Source organism: Corvus kubaryi, unplaced genomic scaffold (genome assembly GCF_017639235.1).
Source record: "Corvus kubaryi isolate FWS band 111438036 unplaced genomic scaffold, C.kubaryi_AGA036_p1.0 37300, whole genome shotgun sequence".
Taxonomy (NCBI): Eukaryota; Metazoa; Chordata; class Aves; order Passeriformes; family Corvidae; genus Corvus; species Corvus kubaryi.
The window spans coordinates 7,601,326-7,622,461 of record NW_024581093.1 but is presented as its reverse complement, the minus strand read 5'-3'; the positions used below and the strand labels follow the sequence as shown (position 1 = coordinate 7,622,461).

Sequence of the window (21,136 nt, the reverse complement as noted above, 5' to 3'; positions counted from 1 at the left end):
TGAGAGCAGCAGTTCCCTGTGCAGAGGCTGCAGACAGTGCTGTCCTGCTGGGTTTCAGCATGCCAATATGAGCAGTGTTCCCATGCAGTGGAGCACTTGGATCCGGGTTAAGCCTGGGTGGTGCCTTGGGGAAGTTTTGCATCACAAGGTTCTGCAGAAGGGTCTGGAAGCATCTCCCTGCACTGTCCATGTGCCTCTCCTTGGGATCTGTCTGATCCCAGGTTCTCAGTTATGCTGGGAAAGGCTGTGTGCTGCTCCAGGTCGCATGGCTGCAGCAGATGCTGCTGAGGTGGCGTGGAAAAATTGTGAATTCAGCAGACGTTAAGTAGCACACGGCATTAAAAATTCACAAAGACTTCTCTGAAACACTGTCTCCCAAAGAAGCATTTTAATGAGCTGCAGCAGGGCTGGGTGAGGGAGTATGGAGACCCTTCCCCAGCACTGTTAGGAAACAGTCCCATGCACAAGTCACCCCAGTGGTTTGTGCATTTGTGGTTCTCAATTTTCAGTGAAAAACTGCAGCAGAGGGTTTTTTCTGTTCTTTTCCTATTTAGAAACTCAGTGACAACTTGTTCAGGTTTGCTGTGGAAAAGCAGACTAAAAACTGAGAGGCTGTTGTCAGTGTTCAGGGGAAGATATAAGGATTAAACTGAAACAAAACTTGAAATACTTTAGGTCTGGGATTTTCAAATATTCCTTTGAAAGCTTTCTTTAAGAAGAGAAGAAAGATGACCCCATTTTTCCCTGGGGAAAAAAACCAAAAAAAACAACAACTTGTAGGCATTTTTGCAGTGGCTTTGTCCTTCAGATACCCTTTTTTTCCTCATCTTTGATTTAGCCAAATTAAAGCAGGCTGAGTTGAACCACAGAGCCCGCGGGTCAGTGGCTGGGATACTGAGGACGGAAGGAACTGATGGGAGATGCTGAGATGGGCAGGGGCTGGGGGGGCTTCACAGCAGGAGCCTTGAGTTGGCACACAAGTTTGCCTCTGCCTTTTGTGCTGGCACCAGTGGGGCTTGCCTGCTTTTGCAGTTCAATCTGGGACAGAGCCCATGGAGCAGGCGCTGTGGGGATGCCCTGCCTTTCGCAGTGCGAGCCGTGACCTACTTGTGAAAGCAGTGCTCGTGGGGTGTGGGTCGGGGGGGTTCTGCCGTGCAGCTCCTGCTGCAGTGATTCTTGTTCTTAATGTTTTCATCATTTGTTTGAATTTGTGTTTTTTCATTTGTACTTTATTCTCTACTACACAGGTCATTGCAGAAAAGACAGCAAAATACCTTATCTTTCTCCTCCCTTAACCAAAAAGCTGGATAAGAGTTCTGGGGGTTTTATAACCTAGTTTTGAAACAAACTACAAAAGCTAAACAGAGAAGATACTAATGCTGCAGCTTTGTTAAAAGTAGAAATCTGTGATTAAAGAGGTGCTTGTTTAATTTGCTGGAGCAGAAAAAACATATTTAGATTTTGTTTTTTCTTTGCAATCTTTTCAGAGCAGATGTGCCTTCCCTGCAGGACTGCTCTGTTCTGTGCTGCTCAGATGCGTCGCTGGAGCAAAAGGATGGAAGAGTGTAGAAAAGATCTGCATTGTTTGCCTTAGAGATGTTAAATATTTCTGACAGGGCTGAGACACCCATCCTGCCCTGGACAAATAGCTGGAGACACTGAGCATAGGGCTTCCATTTTTGCTGTGAAAATAAACGGGAAATGCAGAAACTTATTAAGTGGAAGCATAAAAATAAGAGCAACTGTGGATTGAGTGAGGTTTGGCTTGGCTGCTCTCTCTGTGCAGCCATGGGGAGCCAGGACAGACCATGCTGGAGACTTGCAAGAGCACTCTGTGGGGAGGGACCACTTTGGCTCTCATTTATACTGGGTCCTGAAGGAAAGACTACCCCGAAAAAAGATTTAGCTATTGACAAAAAGATTTTTCAGAGAGGGACCATCAAACATGAGCAGTTGTTTTGTTTAGAGCCTGAAACTTTTTTTAACAGGGATTTTGAAACCACTGAGTTTCAAGAAATGAAACATTAGTGTTGCAGAAGGTCAGTGATGTAGGCTTACACCTGGACTTCACGGTTCAGGGGTTAACATCAGGAAGCAAGTAATTAATTACGCAGATTCTGCATTTGCTCTTCAAACACCTATTGAGCCCTGGCACAGGGAGCTGAATGTCCTGTATGCTGCAGATGATAAAGCAGTAGGGAAACTTCTTCTGCCTTTTGAGAATGCAAACAAGGAATCTGCTTTTCACATCAGTTTAATTTGCTGTCTTCATCTCTGCGCATCTTGTTAGCTGAATGGAAAACTGTTGATGCTGCCAGTGCAATCTGGATATTGTTCCATGGGGCTGCAGAAAGCAGTGAGTTTGTAGCTCTCTAATCTGCAGTAATTTGCTGCTAATTTGTCAACAGCCAATAGCTCCAGTGGCCACCACATGGAAACAGCCCCACTTCCTTCCTCTGGTCAGTGTTAGTGAAAGGTGACTTAGAGCACTGCTTCTCATCCATTGCAAGGGTTTTACTAAGCACAGGATAATGCTTATTTTACAAGGGGGAAACAAAATCACAGGAGAACTGTTGCAGTGACAGAACCCAGGTGAGTTTTCAGGTTTTCCCACAGCTCATTCCTGACATGCTACCATGCCACAGGGACCCAGCACAGTCATTGCACCCTGGGCACTGCTTCTGGCTGTGGTACTAAATCCTTCAGCTGGGCTGAAATGCAACTTCTGCTGTCAGAGATCAGGAAATCAAACCGGGTGTTATGTTTTATCTCTTGCAGTAGCCTTAGCTGAGCACTGTGCCTCCCTGGGTAGGGCAACAGCTGAAATGCTGCCCTTGGCTCCTGTCCAGGCTGTCCCTGGGAGAGGCTGCTGTTGTGGTGTGGCAGCAGTGATCCCCACGAGCAGCTCCCAGGGAGCTGGTGGCAGTGATCCCCACGAGCAGCTCCCAGGGGCTGGTGGCAGTGATCCCCACGAGCAGCTCCCAGGGAGCTGGTGGCAGTGATCCCCACGAGCAGCTCCCAGGGGCTGGTGGCAGTGATCCCCACGAGCAGCTCCCAGGGGCTGGTGGCAGTGATCTCCATGAGCTGCTCACGGAGCAGCCTCTGGCAGCATCACCAGGCTGTGCCCAGATCCAGTGTGGTGCTGCAAGCCCTGCCAAGAACAGCCTCAGCCCCAGAGAGGTTCTCTCCCTGCCATGCCCTGGCCACACCAGCACAACCCTTTTGAGAGGTAACACCATGCATTTTCATGATTTTTTCCTCTTTTGCTCAAACACTTGCCTCTTCCTCATTTTGAAGTTGAATGCTGAGTATAATGAGCTGAAAATAGTGCAAACCCTGCCCTGGCCCTCTGAAATATTCATCTATCTGCACGTTAAAAAAAGCAAGTGAGAAGGCTGGTTAATGAGGAACAGAGGGGAATTAGCGCTGTTTGGTGTCTGTTTCTGAGCTTTCCAAGAAATCTGGATTTAATAGGCTGTTGCAGAGCTGGGGTGTACTGGAGTTGGGAGTATTGGCTTCTGCTTCAGCTTGATTGAAACTTCCTGATCAATCATCCCAGGTTTACTTTTTCTTTTGATGTTTCTGCTAAAATATAATGATTAAGTTTGAAAACTTTGGAGCTGGCAATATGCCTGGAGCTGATAGTTCACAAACGTTTCAGCTAGCACATTCCCACTCGGGCACAGAGCAGAACTACATACATTGCCTTTCTAAATCTGGGCTCTGAGTTTTCCTCAATCCAAAGAGAGGACATTAACTTGGCAGGGGAGGGTGTGAGGGCCCTGTATGGACTCCAGTGTGTTTTAGGAAAGCAGGAGGTTACTGTCAGTAAGTAATGGTGTTTCCCCACATGTCTTAAGATGAAGGACCTGCCATCTAAAATTTTCCTCTTTCTCTCTTTCCTGTTTGCCATGTATGTGCATCCACAGCTGCTTCTCAAGGAGTCTGAGAGCTGTATGAGCCCCATGGTCTGGGTTTGCTGCTGTCAGTGCACTGAGCTGTTCCTTAAACTCAGTGGGATACACAGAACATCCTCTGCTCCAGCACCAGAGCTGCTCTGCGCTTGCTGTGGCTGTTCCAGCAATTTCCTGAGAATATCAGTTGTACTCTCCTGGTCTGTCTGGGTGCAGGAGGTAACTGTAGCTCCAGGCACTGCTTTCTAGCAAAATGAAGCTTTTGTCTGCCCACCTGGAGACAGAAATCAAATAAATAATGGAACCATAGAATGATTTGTGTTGGAAGAGACCTTAACGCTCATCTAGTTCCAATCCCCTGTAATGGCAGGGACACGTCCCACTAGACCAGGTTGCTCAAAGCCCTGTCCAGCCTTGCCTTGAACACTTTCAGAGATGGGAAGTGACCTGATAAGCTTCAGAAGTGGTATTTTGACTTGTCCCTACAGAGAAACCCAGGTTTTCCTCCTTGCTGCTGAAGGGCAGGCACTGGTGTGTGTATGTGACCTGTCCCCAGCCAGCCTGGGCAGAGGGGACTCTGGAAGATGTTACCCAGGGTAGCTTCTCAGAGGCTTTTTTTTGATATGGTGAAGGTCACTTGGAGTTTAGACAGGCATGAGCTCCCTCAGATCCCATATTATTCTTGTAGGAGACCTGAAGGACAGCACACCAAGTGCTGCAGTGGTTTTACATCTCTGCCCATCACCCCAAGATTTCTGCCTCTCAGCAGAAATCTCATCCAGTGGGCTGCATCTGGAGGATCACCATGGCATGGCAGGAGAAGGAGCCTTCCAGCAGCTTGAAACCATGCATAGCTTTTGATGTGTGTGGGGGGAATTGCAAAAAAGTCTCCCAAATAAACCCACTGCTCTACTTTGATGTGGCAGGGCTCAGGAGGAGATTTAAATATCTCTCCATGATTCCCAGGCCACCTCTATTTTGCACACAGAGAAATGCTTAACCTTGCAGGGAATTACGTATCACAATGCAGTTTGCTGATGGATAAAAACTAACTATTTTTTGCATAGGAAAAGAACAGCTGTGCTATTTAATAATGTAAGTATCCAAATATCAGTTTTTCCTCCTACTATTTATTTTATTGTATTTTTAATTGTCTGTAGTAATTCCTGTCCAGAATAGTTGTTTTTAGGGCACTGCAGGAGGCAGGTTCTGCTCTCTTTTAGCAAGGCTCCTGGTAATTTTGCCTTAAATGCAAGGAGGAAGTTTTGAAGTCAGGATTTACCACCTTGGGATGGTTGAAGCACAGAGTGATCTCATATTAACAACAAGCTGTGCTGTCTTTGTGTTTCATTTTCACTTTAGATCAAATATTTAGAGAGGCTGTTTGTAGCTCGTGGGCTTTGACTGGGGGTTTTGTATAGGAAAGGTTGCTGATGTTTTTTAAATCACAGAATAACTAAGGTTGGAAAAGCCCCCTAAGACCATAGAGTGCCCCTGGGGTCTATCACTGTGTTCCCGAATGCCACACCTACAAGTGTGTTAAATACCTTCACAGGTGGTGATCCCACCACTTTCCTGGGCAGCCTGTTCCAGTGCCTGACCATCCTTTCAGTGAAGAAATTTTTCCTAATATCCAGTCTGCGCAACTTTTTTCAGGAAGGTGACTGAAGATGGGGTCTGCAGCAAGGCTCCCTGAGCAATAAACAGGAAGTTTGGGGATCAAATAGTAGGGATCAAAGGTTGACAGTGTTGCAACCACTTCTTTCTTCCAGTCTCCTCTAAAACATAAATTTTTATTTTGTATAGCTGTGTCTACAATGTCTTACATGTTACACCTAAGGGTTCAAATAAAAAAAGAAGTTGGGAAGCGTGGGGAGGGGAGATACTGAAGGCACTTCAATGAAGAAGGAAGTAGATGTTCAGGATGACAGAGAGGGTGAGACTGAGTAACAATGGAGAGAGCAAGACAGGTGTTTGGACATGTGGAGAGCCAAAGTCTTTGGGAGAGAGAATGAGGCTGTTTGGGCCAGGAGATTGCGAGCTCTGCACAGCAACTTTCTGCTTTGCTGTGCTGGCCTGTCCTTGTGTAACTCACAGGGCAAAGACTTTAAATGAGTAAATAAATCCGAGGTGCTAAAAAGCCATGGTTGTTCAAAGTCAGCCATCCATTTAATAGCACCCAATATAAAAAGGCAGTGTCAGGTCAACCAAGATGAAAAATAACTGAGATGCAGTGGCAGTTGTATGTCTGGAGCTAAGCTGGGTCTGCTGATGACTGCAACATCTTGGAAACAGAGATTTCCTGATGGGGGAGAGTGAAGGAACAGAGGTGAAGGTATGTCCCCAAACCCTTCAGCAACAACTAGAACAGCAGTGTGTTGTCAGCATTATTCTCATACTAAATCCAAAGTACAGCACTGTACCAGCCTCTAGGAAGAAAAGTAACTCTATCCCAAACAAAACCAGGACACTTTATTTATGTATTTATTTAAGGTTATATATTTATGGTATTTAGCCCAGAGGTCTGCTTTGTGCTACGACACTGACCTTGGTGCACAGCCATCCAGGGTGCCTCCCCTCCAGCCCCTCTTGGCTGCCCAGGCTGGAGCCCAAGGAACCCATCGAGAATTCACCTATTGCCTCTCAAAATGAATTCTTTGCCAGGACGTTGCTTGCTGCAAGCTCTGGTTTCCTTTCCTGAGCCTTTTCCCACTGCTCTGCCCTGAGCCAGACCAACATGTTTGTGTGCACAGGGTCCCAGGGCACAGATCACCTGCATTCTGCATGAATAATTGCAGAGCTGCAGCACGTGGAGGGGCTGACTCAGTGCTTTCCTTGTGCCACTACAGATGTGAAGCAAATGCATTGAGATCAGCTGTTGACAGTAATTTTCTTTTTAAACTGCAAGCAAATAACTTGGATAGTGAGAGGAAAACTGAAACAGGTTACCTCCAGTTTTCTGGAGGAAAATGGTGCATGGAGAAAACTTTGTGGACTACAGGCATTTCTGGCTGAATCCTCTTGTAACTGTTTAGGTGATTTTTGCTATAACCTCTACTAAGCAGCACTTGCATTGGTCCTGGCCAGGCTACTTACACCCTGAGGAAGTCTAACTCCAGCACTTAATTTGTAAACAGCTGGGAATTTTTTTGGAAGGCATTCCTAGATACCTGTGATAAAACGTCCAAATTCAATGTAATGGGTAACTACAGAAAAGAACCCCCCACATTTAAATCAGGTCATTACAGCAGGGTGAGAATTATGTGGGAAACTGAAAAAAGTACCGTCTTCACAAAAGATAGTGGGAGAAAATGTGCTATATCACTCCTGCATATCTCCCTACCTACCAGCTTACATTTGACAACTATCTATAGCTGCCATTAAAAATAATTTCAAAATTGCTTCTAACTCTAGGATGACAAAAGGCTTGATTTCATGATAAAAGCTGAGCAGTTTGGGGAAAATTCTGACATGCTAATGGACATTGCTTAATGCCCAGACTATTTCTGATGGGAATGAGGTTCAGTTTTCTGACTACAATGAAAATCCCATTTTTCTCCAGTCCAAATCCTACAGGGAAGATTCCCAGCCATTGTCTGCTTGGTGCATGCACCATTACCCATTGCCCTAGACAAGAACCAGGCTTTATGTCATTCCTCACTCTCTTAAACTGACTGATGTGGTAATTTTGAAATGAAAGTCGCTTTTCCCCTATTTTAATGGAAATGGAAAGGCTAATCCTGTCACAAAAAGGATTCTCAGTCCTTCTATCAAGTGCCCCATCCAGGCATAGAAAGGAAAGATGTTCTGGGAAGATAAAAATCCCAAAGGTTTTTATTAACACATGGCACAAAGATGGTGATGCTGGAAGCAGGGCAGCATGTGGCATTTGCCAGTGAGCTTGGGTGAGTGTGCCCAGCCTGCCCCAGAGTGAGGAGCACTGGGGGTTGTGCCCGTGGGAGCTGTCGTGGGGTCACTGGCAGAAGATGGAAGACACCACCTCAAACCTGTGTTAATGGCAAGAAGGTGAAGGAGGGGATCATGCCCAGTACACACAAAAGCATTGATCAAGTGTTTCTCAGTGAGCTGAGAAAGCAAAACCCCAGACCCCATAGTTCAATCCCTTGCTTTGTCTGTATGTGAAACTGTCTTCTGTGCCAGCCTTGGCATTCCTGTGCCAGCATCCCCCAAGAGGTGTCACCAGCACTCCCAGCTGGCATTAGAAATGCACAGGAGTACTCCAAATAGAGATTATCTGCTATGTTGGAAATCTGTCTCTCAGGGTACCTGTTCAGATCACTTGGTGTGGTACTGACCCATGTGAAAACAGCTGTGCTGGGCATTAGTTAAGTTTCAAAATTTTGGAGTCATTCTGTAAATTTCTTTCACTAGAAAATTACTGTAATTGTAGTAATTCCTTGTAATGATGTGTGGTACATCTCATTAGCAAAGCCACTTGCAGGGGCTCTCTTCCAGTGGCAATGGCACCGTCCTTGTGTGGAGCCACCCAAACATGGGCTGTGCAGCTCCTGTGGTTCTGCAGCTTCAGCCAGGTCTGGAGGTGAATCACCAGCCCTGCTTCCAACTAAATGCTATTGCCCCCATCAGAACTCTGTGAGGCTGGAATTAAAGTGGCTGGGTAATTTTTTGTTGGCTGCTACGTGCCTGAGCAAGTGGCGAGGAGCTGCAGATGATTTTTGGACAGGGCTGGCTGATGCAGAGAACGCACCCCTTCTTAGCCCAGTGGAAAGGTTCATCACAGATCAGATCTGTGGGCCTGGAGGTAATTTTTCCTAACAGCCCAGGATGGAAGCTGAAGCCCATATTCCCCTTTGTTCTAATGAATAAAGTCTGTCCTCTTGGCTTCCGAGGGGGCTGGATGAAAGCTTCAGGGTAGAAGCCAATTCCTGTTCTTGCTGGCTCATGTATCTGCACAGGCATACCCCCAAAAAAGAAGAAAAAAATAGAGTTATCATTTTTATTCACAGGCTACAATAAAATCCAATTTACTTACCCATAGCTCATGGGCACTTGCAAGTAAGCGAAGCTTAGAGCATTTTAGAACTCGCAGAGAAGTAAAAGTAAGTAATGAAGTATATTCATAATAATAGCTAGAAAATATATTCATAATATATCTGGAAAATATATGAGCAGTCTCAAACTCATGTAATTGAAAACAGATTTAGCAAACTCAGGCTCAGAACAGTGACCTTATTTTGTAGCTGCTTTAAGCTATTTGTATCACTGAGTGAATTTCCAGAAACTCAGCCATCAGATTTCCTATACCTTGGACAATTTATGATCTCAGTTTGATTTTTCCCTGGGCTGTGTTAGCGGGTGAGAACAGCTTGATTGTGTGAGTCGGAAGGTGTAAAAGCTACTTCTGGACTCCTCACATTTTCATGATGGCAAATGGAGATATAATAACATCCCAGTTGGGGCTTTCTGATGTTCTCTCTTATGTCCTTCTCTCTTCAGTTACTTTTAACTTTGATAGCTCTGTTGGGCTGGCAATTTGCTTTGGTCTTTGCCTGTGATTGAATTATTTTGAAAAGCTGGGGTAAAATGAAGATTGCTCTCTTAGGAAGAAATGATGGCAGGATAGCTGTGGCCTGATTATCTCTTTTCTCAGCCGATCAGTGCAAGGGAGGCAATTTCTAGTTAGTGGCACTTGTCCTTGCTGGCAGCTAGGTGTTAACTTCAAGCACTGGGTTTAAAGGGGAGGGAGGTAGTCAGTGGAAATAGGTTGTCCACCTTTTGTATGGTTGTCCAGATAAAAAAGTCACAAATATTTGTGTAGATCTAGATCTCTGGATTTTAAGATCTTTACAATCTAGATCTCTTTGAGATCTCTAGATCTTAAAAATGATGGAAACTTTATTTGGTTTAGTGAGATTTGGTGAAGAATCTCAATTTTTCTATCATGCTTCCTATCAAAAGTTGCTCCCAAGGGCTGAAAGGTCCCAGACAAGCTCTACAGGGCAGGGTGTGGGTGAGGCTGAACCGTACAATTGAGGCTCTGGTACAGCCCCTGCCTGTCCATCTGGAGAATTTGTACCTTTTGAGCCCAGCCGCTTTCAGCAAAAAGCTGCTTTCTGGAAGTCTTATCCATTCTCTACTGGGTGCACACACTTCTGCTGTCAGAAAAAGCTGTGACTGTCCTGATAAGGCTCCTCCTGGACCACAGTGTCCCATCAGCTCTTACTTATCACAGCGACTGCCAGCCAGGGGACCTGGTGTTGGTGGCATTGTGGTCAACCCTCCTTGCCCAGGGTTTTTTAACAGTTTAATTTGAACTGGCAAATCCCAGCCCAGTCTGCTTCCTCTTATCACCCTGAGTTCCCTGAAGGCATCTTTGCTTGCTGGGCTCCAGAAACCCAGGCTCTCAGGCTGTTCCACAATTATAGATATGCAGCTCAAGGATTATCTCGTTACTCAGAAAGGCTTTTGCTTTGTGTGTTTGCAGGCAAGTATTCCAGTTTGTATTAAATGACAATCAGCTTTAAGCTGACTGGTACTTGGTGCTGGTGGTTCGGGGGGGAATGAAAGTCCTGAGCACTGCTTGCAAATAAAATTGGTACTTTCATTCAGATTCTGTGGGGTCAGAATACTTTTATTCAAGCAGTTCTGTGGGGTCTCTAGACAATAAAAATTAGATAAAAGTCACTGTCATCTCCTTCTTCCTCTAGATCCTTAAATCATCCTCTTTTTTCATTACTTTGGGCTGTTAAATGCCAACAAAAATTCGGTGTGTGTTGGTTTCCAGTGATCTGACATGTCATGGTAGTTGGTATCTGTTCTACCTGTTCTTTCTGGAGGCTCTGAGATAGGAGTCAGAGCAGTGTTTTGGCACAGATTTTAAACACAGACATTTCAGAGGCTGCAGCAAAAATGTGTCCTGGAGCGTACTACTCAAAAAAACCCTCAAAAAACCCAGACCAAAACAAATCAAGCCAGAGTAAAATGAAAGACTGGAGTTATAAGATATAAACTAGATAAAGGCCATGGATTTTTTGCCTTAAACTTAGAAACACCTTTTTTTCAGAGTTAAGCAAACTGTAAATTCAGATCAAAGTTCTCTCCTGAAAAAATACCCACTTCACCTTACAGTTTCTCTTTCCCAGTAAGTTGATTTATGTGACTTTTCTGGGAATTTATTTCTGCCTGCCCTCTGTGTGGAAGGACAGTTTGAAGGTGAACAGTTGCTAATTTATGGTTTACAGGTAAAATGTTCCACATATAAAGAATTGTTTAGCCCTTGTGGGATAGAAATGCTGCCATCCTTTTGATCTTGGTGTTTGAAGATGAGCATTCATTGCCAGTCAGGATCAGAAGAAACCAAACCTTGATCTTGGCTGGGATACTGCATAAATAGGAGCACTGAGGGGGAAGAGCTTCTTATCCAGTTCTGCAATATGAAGAGGTGGAGATGGGTGGTGTGGAGGGGGCTCCTGCTCTGGACAGTCTTTTTATCTCCTTTGGGGAAAGAATCTCACCACTGGGTTAATCTCCAGGTGACACAGGTGGGATGCTTCAAGCAGTAGGTTCCTGCTGAAGTACAGGTGCTTTAGTGTTCTGTAATCAGAAACAGAGAGCAGATTTGGGACCTATTTCCTGAGCTGTGCATTGGTATTCTGCACCCTGCCTGCTGCAAAGAGGTCACATTTTGGGGAAGGAGTGCAGAAAAACAATAAAGGCAGCTGGACCCTTTCTGCAGCCATTGTGGTGCTCTGGAAGTGGTGCCCTCTTCACCCAGGGCTGCTGTAGACTTTGTTCTCCTGCTGTGTTCCTTTCATAATTGCCAATTAAATGGGCATCTTAGACTCAGTTTATCATTGTTCTAAATTTGTCTATGCCAGGCAAGGGAAACTGGGTTAGTATTTGGCAATGCAGGTATGTTTAAAGAGCAGCAGACTTACTTTGGGGAAGAAATATTGATGTGTATGTGGAGAGTTGGCTGATTTTGTCCTCTAGCATCATTTCCTGAAAAAGAAACAACAGGGTTTATTATTGATTTGATTAAATAATAAATGATACATTGTCCTAGCACAAAGTAGGCAGCATTTCCAGTCTGTGACTCTTCTGTGGATGTGAATGGAAAGGTTTTAAATAATATGTGACCTGGGGTAGTCATTCCCCCCCAGGCACTGCTGCACACCAGGGTCTGGCGTCAGCAGCTTGGACAAGAAATGATAAATTAAAGTTTCTTTAGAGCTTCTTTTGTCTCTCTCCTGTTGCTTTATTGCTGAACTTCACAGGAGCTTTCTCACAGCCAGCTCTGTGCCTGTCCACAGTGCTTGGTAGCTGCTGTTTAACATTTCTGTCCAGAGCAGGGAGATGGACTGTGCTGGAGAGGATGCAGCTGGATGGAGATGGCAAAAGATACTGCTGGGTCTGTTATAATTCCAGCCCAGGGTCTTTTCCTATCTGTTAAACGTCCCTTAATGAGTGTCCTGTGTCATTTGAGCATAGGGTAGACAAAACACTCCATAATCTCTTAAATGTAATTCAGTTTTAGGATGAAGCTTAACAGTTTTTCCTCTTTAGGTTTGAGCCAGGCTTTGGCTTAATAGCCCAATTAGTTGCCAGTGGCCAGTGTATCCATACCCAGGAGCACCTTCATCTGGCCCTGGCTCAGCCAGAGCTGCAGGGTCCCACCCTGAGACCCGCTGCCTCCAGGCAGCAACTGACAGAACGAGAGGACACAGTCTTAAACTGCCCCAGGGGAAATATGGGTTGGATATTAGGAATAAGTTTTTCACAGTAAGAGTGGTTAAATACTGGAATCGTCTGCCGGGGGAGGTGGTGGAGTCACCATCCCCGGATGTGTTTAAAAAAAGATTGGATGTGGCACTCAGTGCCATGGTTTAGTTGAGGTGGTGTTAGGGCATGGGTTGGACTCGGTGATCTTGAAGGTCTCTTCCAACCTGGTGATTGTGTGATTCTGTGACTCTGTAAGATCTGCGCTGGTTGAGGGCCAGTTTTGCAGAAGCATTTGGAGATAATTTTGGTGTAAATCCTTAAATCTGTAAATAACTCTTGATTTTCAGCCTTGTCCCCCTCACTTTACTTGTCCCCTTTCCCTAATGGCAGCTGTGTCACTGTTTGCAGATGATGGGAAGCTGTCCCTGGAGGAGTTCCAGGCCTTCTTTTCTGATGGGACACTCAACGAAGAAGAACTTGAGAAGCTCTTTCATGCCATTGACTCAGACAACACTAAGTAAGTTCCCTGTGCTGACACCCTTCCATTTCACAGAGTGTGGATCATGGCAGGGGTGTGCAGCAGCCATGCTGTGCTTCTCTGGAGAGCTGAGCTCTGCACGGGCTGCGGGGGTGCAACTTGCTTTGCAAAACTTTGCAAAATCTCTGTTTCTGCTTGGTTCGTGTCTCATCCTGACAGCCATTAAGACTTCTTTTGTCTTGGTGGTTTTTTCAGGCCGTTTCCTTTAGTGAAACCTGACCTTTACAGCATCTGAAACTATTCTTAGTTTGATGTGGGCATTTAAATACCTCTTTAACTTTTTCACTTTATCTAAAATTTTGCTGTGCTATAAAAGGCAATGGTGTGAATCTCTCTAAGCACAGACCTGTCCTGCCTCTTTGTGATGTCTCTGTATCCCCTGCACCTGGACCATGCCTACTTCACCTCCAATCCAAAAAAACCCTGGAAAGCAGTGATTGTTCTAGCACTTAAAGAAACGAGCCCCTTTACCTTCAAGGTGAGATGTTGATCCAAGTTGTGGATGCTTTGCCCCTGCTCTGCTCCCCACAGCCCAAGGTGGCTGTTCTGGCCACACAAAGCCTGGCCAAGGCAGTGAGGGCTGGACCCAGGAGCACAGTCAGCATTGTGGCTACAACAGCAGCAGGGAAAAACGATGGCAGAGGAGGGCTCTAGGTGTGCCTTTAGTTTGACATGACATCAAAGTTGAAGCTTAAATATGGCACCTGACTGCTCTCCATGAGCATCAAGCTTCTGCAGGCTGTGCCAGGCTGTCAAACTGAGCTGACAGACTCGTTAGCAGCTGATGTTTCCTTCCCCTCCCTGTCCTGGCTGTTTCTCCCTCAGTGCTCCCTCTGCCTGCCTTTGCCTTTGGTGGGGTCTGAGGTGTTTGTGAGCTCCCTGACAGTGTCTGGTGCCAGCAGCATTTGGGATCAGCCTGAAGCCATGGTTTTCCAGTAGGAGACTGCCAGCAGGCAACAGCAGCACTGGGCACCAGCACAAAGGGCACAACCCACTGGTGGCTTTTCCCTTTCCAAGTGGAATCTGTCTTCAAAAGCCTGAGTGGTTTTATCTATTTGAAAATGCAAGTAAAAAACATCTTTGAGTCATATTCTAGTGTGACTCCTATTCCTCTGGAGAGAAAAAAATCTGTCCAAAAAACAGAAGAAAAGAGAATCCAATTTTAAATGAGAAGTCTTAAAGCAAGTGCTTGAAAAATAATAATCTGGTTAATTCTGAAGCCTTCTGACAGCAGGGAGATGGAGTTTTGCCCATGTGAGTGGTGCTTTTTTTGCCACCCATCCAAAAAATCCCCTGGAAAGCAGTGACTCTGCTGGAGGGCACTGGCACCTAAGCAGCAGCTGTAAAACTCATCAACACAGTACAGGGACTGCTGAAGAATTTCCAAGAGCAAAGTAAATGTGAAGTTTCTCAAAATCATATCTTTTCAATGTGTGTACTTCCCAAAGTTTATTCCAAGGTCAGAAATACCGAAGACCAGCTTGATACTTACCTTTCCCTGAACCAAAGAAAGTTTAGTGATTTTATTACTAAAACTATCTGGGAAGGATCTGTCCTTTCTAAAGGCTCTTCTTCCAGCTCCTGGTGATGTTCCCAGGTGAACTCTCAGTAGACTCTGGGACTTGGGTGCTCACCTGCCTCTGTACTGAAATAATTTATAATTTATAGCATTGCCTGAGTCTGCCAATGCCCACATGGCCTTTGGAAGGAAGCAGAGGGTTGATGTGCAATCCAGGGCACGTGGGGGTGAGTGTGGGGATATTTCTTCTGGTCTTTTTGAAACAGGAAATTGGATTGCAGCCCATTTTTTTCTTGGGAATTGTAGGGAATTTGCAGCTTGCTCCAAGCCTTAGTAAGGGATGTCTCCTAAACTGGACAGAGAGAAAATGTGCTATTTGTAAATGCCATGCAGCAGTGCTGTTGGCAAGGGGTCTCGTTGAGCAGTTCCCAAGCATGACAAGAGCTCCCACGATTTGGTAGGATTTGTCTTTAGCCAAGCTGCCTTGATACAGTCATCAATACCTGTTAGGGACTGATACTTGCAGAGAGCAGCAGACCATCTGCTGTTCTTGGCTGGAAGGAAAAGCAACGAGTTGGTCACGCTTCCAAGTTAAATCCTTGCATGAATTGGCACTTGTTTATTGATTTAGAAAGCATAGACATCTATAGCAAATTTATCAAGTTGGGGAAGGAAAGTATTCCTTGTTTTTAATCTGCAAGAGCTGTCTCAGTCTCCAGAAAACCTATTCAGAGCCAGGCTTCCTTCTTCAAAATTGTTTTTTACTATGAACTGAGTGGTTTGCTTGACTGCAGTCCTGCGTCCAGTACAGTCCTTCAAGTCCAAGTCATGTGTGCTCTTCACCTTGCTGTGTCTTTTGTTACCCTCACAGTAAATTGCCAGGTCTGTGGGAGCTTGGGCAGGGGGGATGCTGCCTCCAGCAAGCCCAGGCACTGCTGTCGCTGTGCAAGAGAAGTGGAGTGCAGCCTTCATTTTTCCATTTTACAGGGGAACGTAAGAACAATATCAACTTTATCTTTCTCAAAGGCTGTTTGAATTACAGTTTTTGCTATTTGATAGAAATTTGTTTATTTTTAATTTTTTTGATACTCTCTTTTATCTCCCCATTTTTCTCATATTGGCCATTGTGTTTGTTTAGTGTGCAAAACAAAGTTTGTTTATTGAGATTACATTACAGCAAGAGTAGAAAATGAAGAAAATTATGTTCCTGCTGATTATTAGTAATTGCTGCTACCAGCCAATTACAAAATGTTGATTCAATTTCCTGGAGTATTTTTAGAAACAGAGAGCTGCCTTGTGGGAGTAGAGAAAATGAATGTCTGTACCAGTTTCTTGACTGGGATTAGCTGGGGAGACAGTGGGAAAGAGAAAAGCTGGGCAGAGGAGTGGGAGGATGAGGTGGGTTATGGGTGAAGGAGTAGCTATGCTGCTCTGCAGAGTCAGTGCTGAGGTGCTGTGGCTGGAGGAGTCTGTGCTTCAATCCCGGCATCCTAGAGCCCAGAGAGACATCACACTGACAGCAGGGTGTACTTAGGAGGATGCTGAACTGAAAAGAGAGATTCCAAAATAACCCAGCAGCGTTAATGAGCTTCCTCCTTTCTTCTTGACTGCCTGGGAAGTGCCTCTAGGGGGTTGATGGTGTGGGGTGCTGGGCACGGGCTTCAAAGCCCCACCCCAGGGTTTTATTACCAGGTATCTCCATGCAAGAACTATGCTGTAGATCCCATCATCACCAGGTAATTCATCTGGCAGCAGGAATGTGCAAAATGTGTCATGTGTTTCTCTTGGTGTTTTTTGGCAAAATTATATTCCTAAAGCTGCTGTTACTTAAAACCAACTAAGAAGTCGCATTTTTCTCTCTGTTTCTCACACGGTCTGCCCTCCTTCTCTCCTCCCAGCTGTAGCAGGACGCAAGAACAAGACATTGCTGGGTGGTTTTTCACCACTGGTTTTAGCTGTTATTTCAGGTGGTTTCAGCAGTGCTCCTTGGGGGGCTGCCTGAAGATTATTGGAGAGGTTATGTTACTATTAATACCAAGGCTACTGGAACAGCCCAAATAATCTGCAAAGTATGTTCATGTGATGTATGGACATACATAACTAAATAGATACTTCTTGTTTAGTGGCAGAAAGGGGCTTTATAAAACATTGGGTTAATGGTTACCTGGGAAATCCAGTTATATTTGCAGAGTTATCTACACACTTTCTTACTTTTTCTAAAAAGATGTATCAATTTCAAAAGGTAAAAGTCATTTCAGATGTAAAGCCAAACAAGTTTTAGGGTCACAAATGAACAGATGAAACCCTTTAAAGGTGTTACTGTGATACTGGACAAAGCTTGCTTTTTCTGACTCACAGCTCTCATCTTCTGCCAGCTCCCTGGGCTGGCACTAACTCCCACTCTGCATCCCCTTGGAAGGAAGAAGCACCTCTGAGCCCTTGGGAAGGCACAGGGATGTCAGACTTGGCTGTTGACCGAACAAGTGTAGTCCTTGCAGAGGATTTTAAAAATTCTTTTTCTATCTCGTGCATTTTTCATAGCTGCAGAGGACAACCCTTTGGGGAGAGATCTGCTCACTGGGGCAGGACTGCTCCAATGAGCTGTACAGGCCCATTCACAAGGAGACAAGGACATGGCTTTAGCATTCTGCTGCTCTGTCATTTGTTATCTCTTTGCTAGGCTTACAGCTATTCTTTTAATGGCTTTATTCTCCACCTCTCCCCGCTCTAAATGAGCTCTTCTCTCCAGTGGCAAACACTAGAAAAGGCTGGAGTGTGCATGTAGGATAATTAACAGAAGCTTCTCAGAAGCCTTTGCAGTTTCCCCAGACTGTCACTTTTGCCAGAGGATTGTGACAAAAGGAGAACTGAAGCCTCTTGAGTTCTCCAGCCTGTACTGCACCTGGCAGTGCCACCTCCCATCCTTCAAGGCACTGACCTGGGGCAGGAGGTGGTCCAGAGGGGTAATTGCAGGGGATGGAGGGGAAAACTGATCACCTGCCTTTGGGATGCTGAACAATATCCTTCTTGAGAATATGAAGCCACCTTCCTCCTCTGACCCCTCAGCTGCTCAGGTACCACAGGGAGCTGTACTATAAATCACAGTAATTTGGGGTCACTTCAGGGTGCAGAGATGCAGCAGGGTATGGTCAGGGTAGCTACCAACCCATTCAGTTCCCGAGCGGGGGGACAAGTGCAGGGCCACCTCAGAAGCAGCTAATGATCCTAATGAGCTTCTCTGCCTGCACTAATTAGTCCCACAGTGGAGCAGAGTGTGTCGGGCCCCAGAGCACTCTGCCGACACAGCTGTGCTGCTTCCAGCAGTGCATTCAGCTCCAGCACTTTGAGGGACCCACAATGCCAGTGAGGACAGGGTGGAAGCTTTGGACTGCCCCTGCTCTTACTGGCATCAGCAGGGTATTTGTGGGGCCAGAAGCTCTCAAAATGGGTCTTACAGTTTCCACAGATTAACTTTGATTCTCTGTTACTTTGAATGTGTCAATACCCAAAGGTGAAGATGAGTTTCTCAACACCCTCCTTCCAGCACACAGTCCTGCTCCAGACCTGAACACCTTCAGGGCCTTCTGGACAGCAGTCTGCTGTCCTTCTGCTCCAGTCCTTTTTTTCCTCTGGTGGAAAGGGTCTGTTACTGCTTTGTTTGGATGCCACAGTCCCTCCAGGCACTACTCTGAGGTGCTTTGCCTTCCTCCTACTCACCCCAGGTCTGGTGTCCTTTGGGTGAGAAGTCTCCATCTGAGAGGATCCCTGCACGTAGGGAGACTTCGGGAGCAGTGCTCTGCTGCCCTTGCTTTTCCCTGGGTTTCTGCAGTCCAGTCCTCTCAAATTTGATCAGAAAAGAACAATAATGATTATGACTGAATACTTTTTTCCTGATCCTCCCTCTCTCTCCCTCCCTAATCTTGGCTATTTGCATTGCAAACCTGATTCAGTGGCATGCTGGATTTGTCTGAAGCCTGCACTACAGAGATGGCTGTGCCCATTGAAACCAGCTTCACTTCTGAATATGGAATGTTCTCAATTAGCTCCCTGGGAAACAAACTACGGATGGTTTAATCAGCCAAGATCTTGATTAACTGATTCAAGAGACAGTTCTTGTCTCTTCTGAAAGGGACAAAATGATTGCACAAAAATTACATGTCTTGCTCTAGTTTCTGGCTCTCAAGAACATGGGCATTTGGTGGATTTTGTTTATGTGGAAGATGTTTTTGAGTCCCAGCTTACTCTTCTCTAGACATGTCATTTAAACTATACTTTGCTCTATTTTTCTTTTAAGTGAAGAAATACTTGGTGCCAAAGCTGGTGCTCAGCATCTGCAAGTAGATAGGGACACAAAACATCTCAGGCTCACCAAAGAAAAGGGGCTTTAAAAACAAATCACTCTGTGGGAAGGTCATTGTGAGAAACACAAAGCTGAAAAACTGCACAGAATCTTGTTTGAACTAACATTTGAGAACATTTTTCTATTTCTAATCCTATTTCCCAGGTGTTTTCCCAGGCAGGCTCTCTGCTGGGTCCCTGGGGAGAGCCTGTCTGGTAGTGAAGGAGATTGGCTCTGGGAGCAGCTGGCTGGTGTTTGCTGCAGAGTGCGAAGATTGGGGAGGGTTTATCTGCACAAATGGAGTGAAGAAATATCACATCAGAGACTTTTCTAGCTGGGAAAGGGGCTCAGCACCTTATTTTTTGGATTGTTCAGGGCCATTCTGCCTCACAGGTTTTCCGTTCTAGGGAATAGAAAGATACCAAGATCTTGTGTTAAAATCATAAAAGTGACTGAGATATTTAATTCTAACCAACCACTTGTGTTTGAGTCATATTTGAGGCATTCAAAGAGATTGTAGACTTTACTTTCAGCTCCAATCTTGCAAATTTATGGGGCTTTTTTTCTTGGTAAATATACTTAGGGCACCAGCATCAAGCAGCAGATATGTCCAGCTGTTCTTTGGTAGGCAGAGCAAGCTGTCTGCCTTGGGACTGGATTTGGGAGGAGGATTTTTAGATAATTTTTCAATGGCAGGAGAAAAGAATGAATGAGAAACAAAGATATAGGGGAAAATACAGCAATAGAATCCAGGGATTTCTTGCTTTACTATTCTTTTACTAGTTCCCTGCCAGTTGTATGTTACATATCCAAACCTGCACATTTGTTGCTCTAATTTCTTCCTCTCCTACATACAGTTTTGGCAGTAAACAAGATACCTGCAAAATCTAAAAGGAGAAGAAGGCTGATTTAATTTTACCTCATGCTCTCAATATCTCATTATTTGCTTCTGGCAATTAGCAACCCATTCAGCTGAGCTCTGAACAATCCCTGTCTCTTTTACTGTTCAATATTACAGATATTACAAATAGAAATTGGATTAGCCCAGGCTTCCATATCAAGGGGAAATAGGCAAAATGTTAAATATTCACTCATCAAAAGAGGCCATTTCTGACTGTTTCATACTGTTGACAGGTTGTGCATAAAAGCATAAGAGATCATCTCCTCCCTCCAAAAAGGAATATTTATTTGTTTTAGTGGTTTGCTCTGAAAATGGTGCTAAAAGAAATAATGAGAGCTTAAAAACATGGATAAATTACGTCTTTTGATGTAAAGGAGAGGGCCAACAGGTGGAGGGAAGTGTGTGAAAAAACATCTGAAGTGTAGCTTTGCTGCAAGCCAGAGGTATTTGTGCCACTATCGTGCCCCTGTGAAGGTGAAAACTCACAGCATCCCTTGGCTTTCTTGCGCGGGGAGGAGCAGGGCAGCAGCACCGCGGCACAGCGGGCTGAGGGGGTCAGTCAGACTGATGGAAATGGCTCTTTTCTGGGTAACTCAGCCCTGCAGGCTCCAGCACGGAACCGCTCTGAAATCCAGGCAGTGATTTCCAGTCCGGGTTATGAATACTTACACCCTTTCCACCTCTGTAACTCGCTCATCACGGCACTCGTGTGCCTGTCTTGCTCTTGTCCCTGCTGTGCTGGGCACCCACACACAGCACTGGCTCTGCGAGTGCCCCCAAGGTCCCTGCAGTGGCATTTGGTGGGGGGCGGCCTGAGCCCCCAGCCCTGCTCAGCATCCCAGCTGCGGGCAGAGGAGGCGCCGCACGGACCGGCAGCTGCCCGGGGCTCCGCATCCCGGCCGTGGCACGGCAGGATCGCTCCCTGTGTGCTGGGGCACGGCAGGATCGCTCCCTGTGTGCCGGGCACGGCAGGATCGCTCCCTGTGTGCCGGGGTACAGCAGGATCGCTCCCTGTGTGCCGGGGTACAGCAGGATCGCTCCCTGTGTGCCAGGCACGGCAGGATCGCTCCCTGTGTGCCGGGATACGGCAGGATCGCTCCCTGTGTGCCGGGCACGGCAGGATCGCTCCCTGTGTGCCAGGCACGGCAGGATCGCTCCCTGTGTGCCGGGATACGGCAGGATCGCTCCCTGTGTGCCGGGCACGGCAGGATCGCTCCCTGTG

General features: G+C 45.8%; 1 protein-coding gene across 3 annotated transcripts in view; it reads left to right on the top strand.

Moving 5' to 3' along the window:
• The window catches only part of NECAB2 (N-terminal EF-hand calcium binding protein 2), a 90,443-nt gene that overhangs the window by 39,110 nt on the left and 30,197 nt on the right, over positions 1-21,136 (top strand). For all 3 annotated transcript variants that reach the window (XM_042027440.1, XM_042027437.1, XM_042027438.1), the window contains exon 3: positions 13,026-13,134. In XM_042027440.1, coding sequence (XP_041883374.1) covers positions 13,026-13,134 — 109 coding nt within the window. The remainder of the gene's footprint in view (positions 1-13,025; positions 13,135-21,136) is intronic.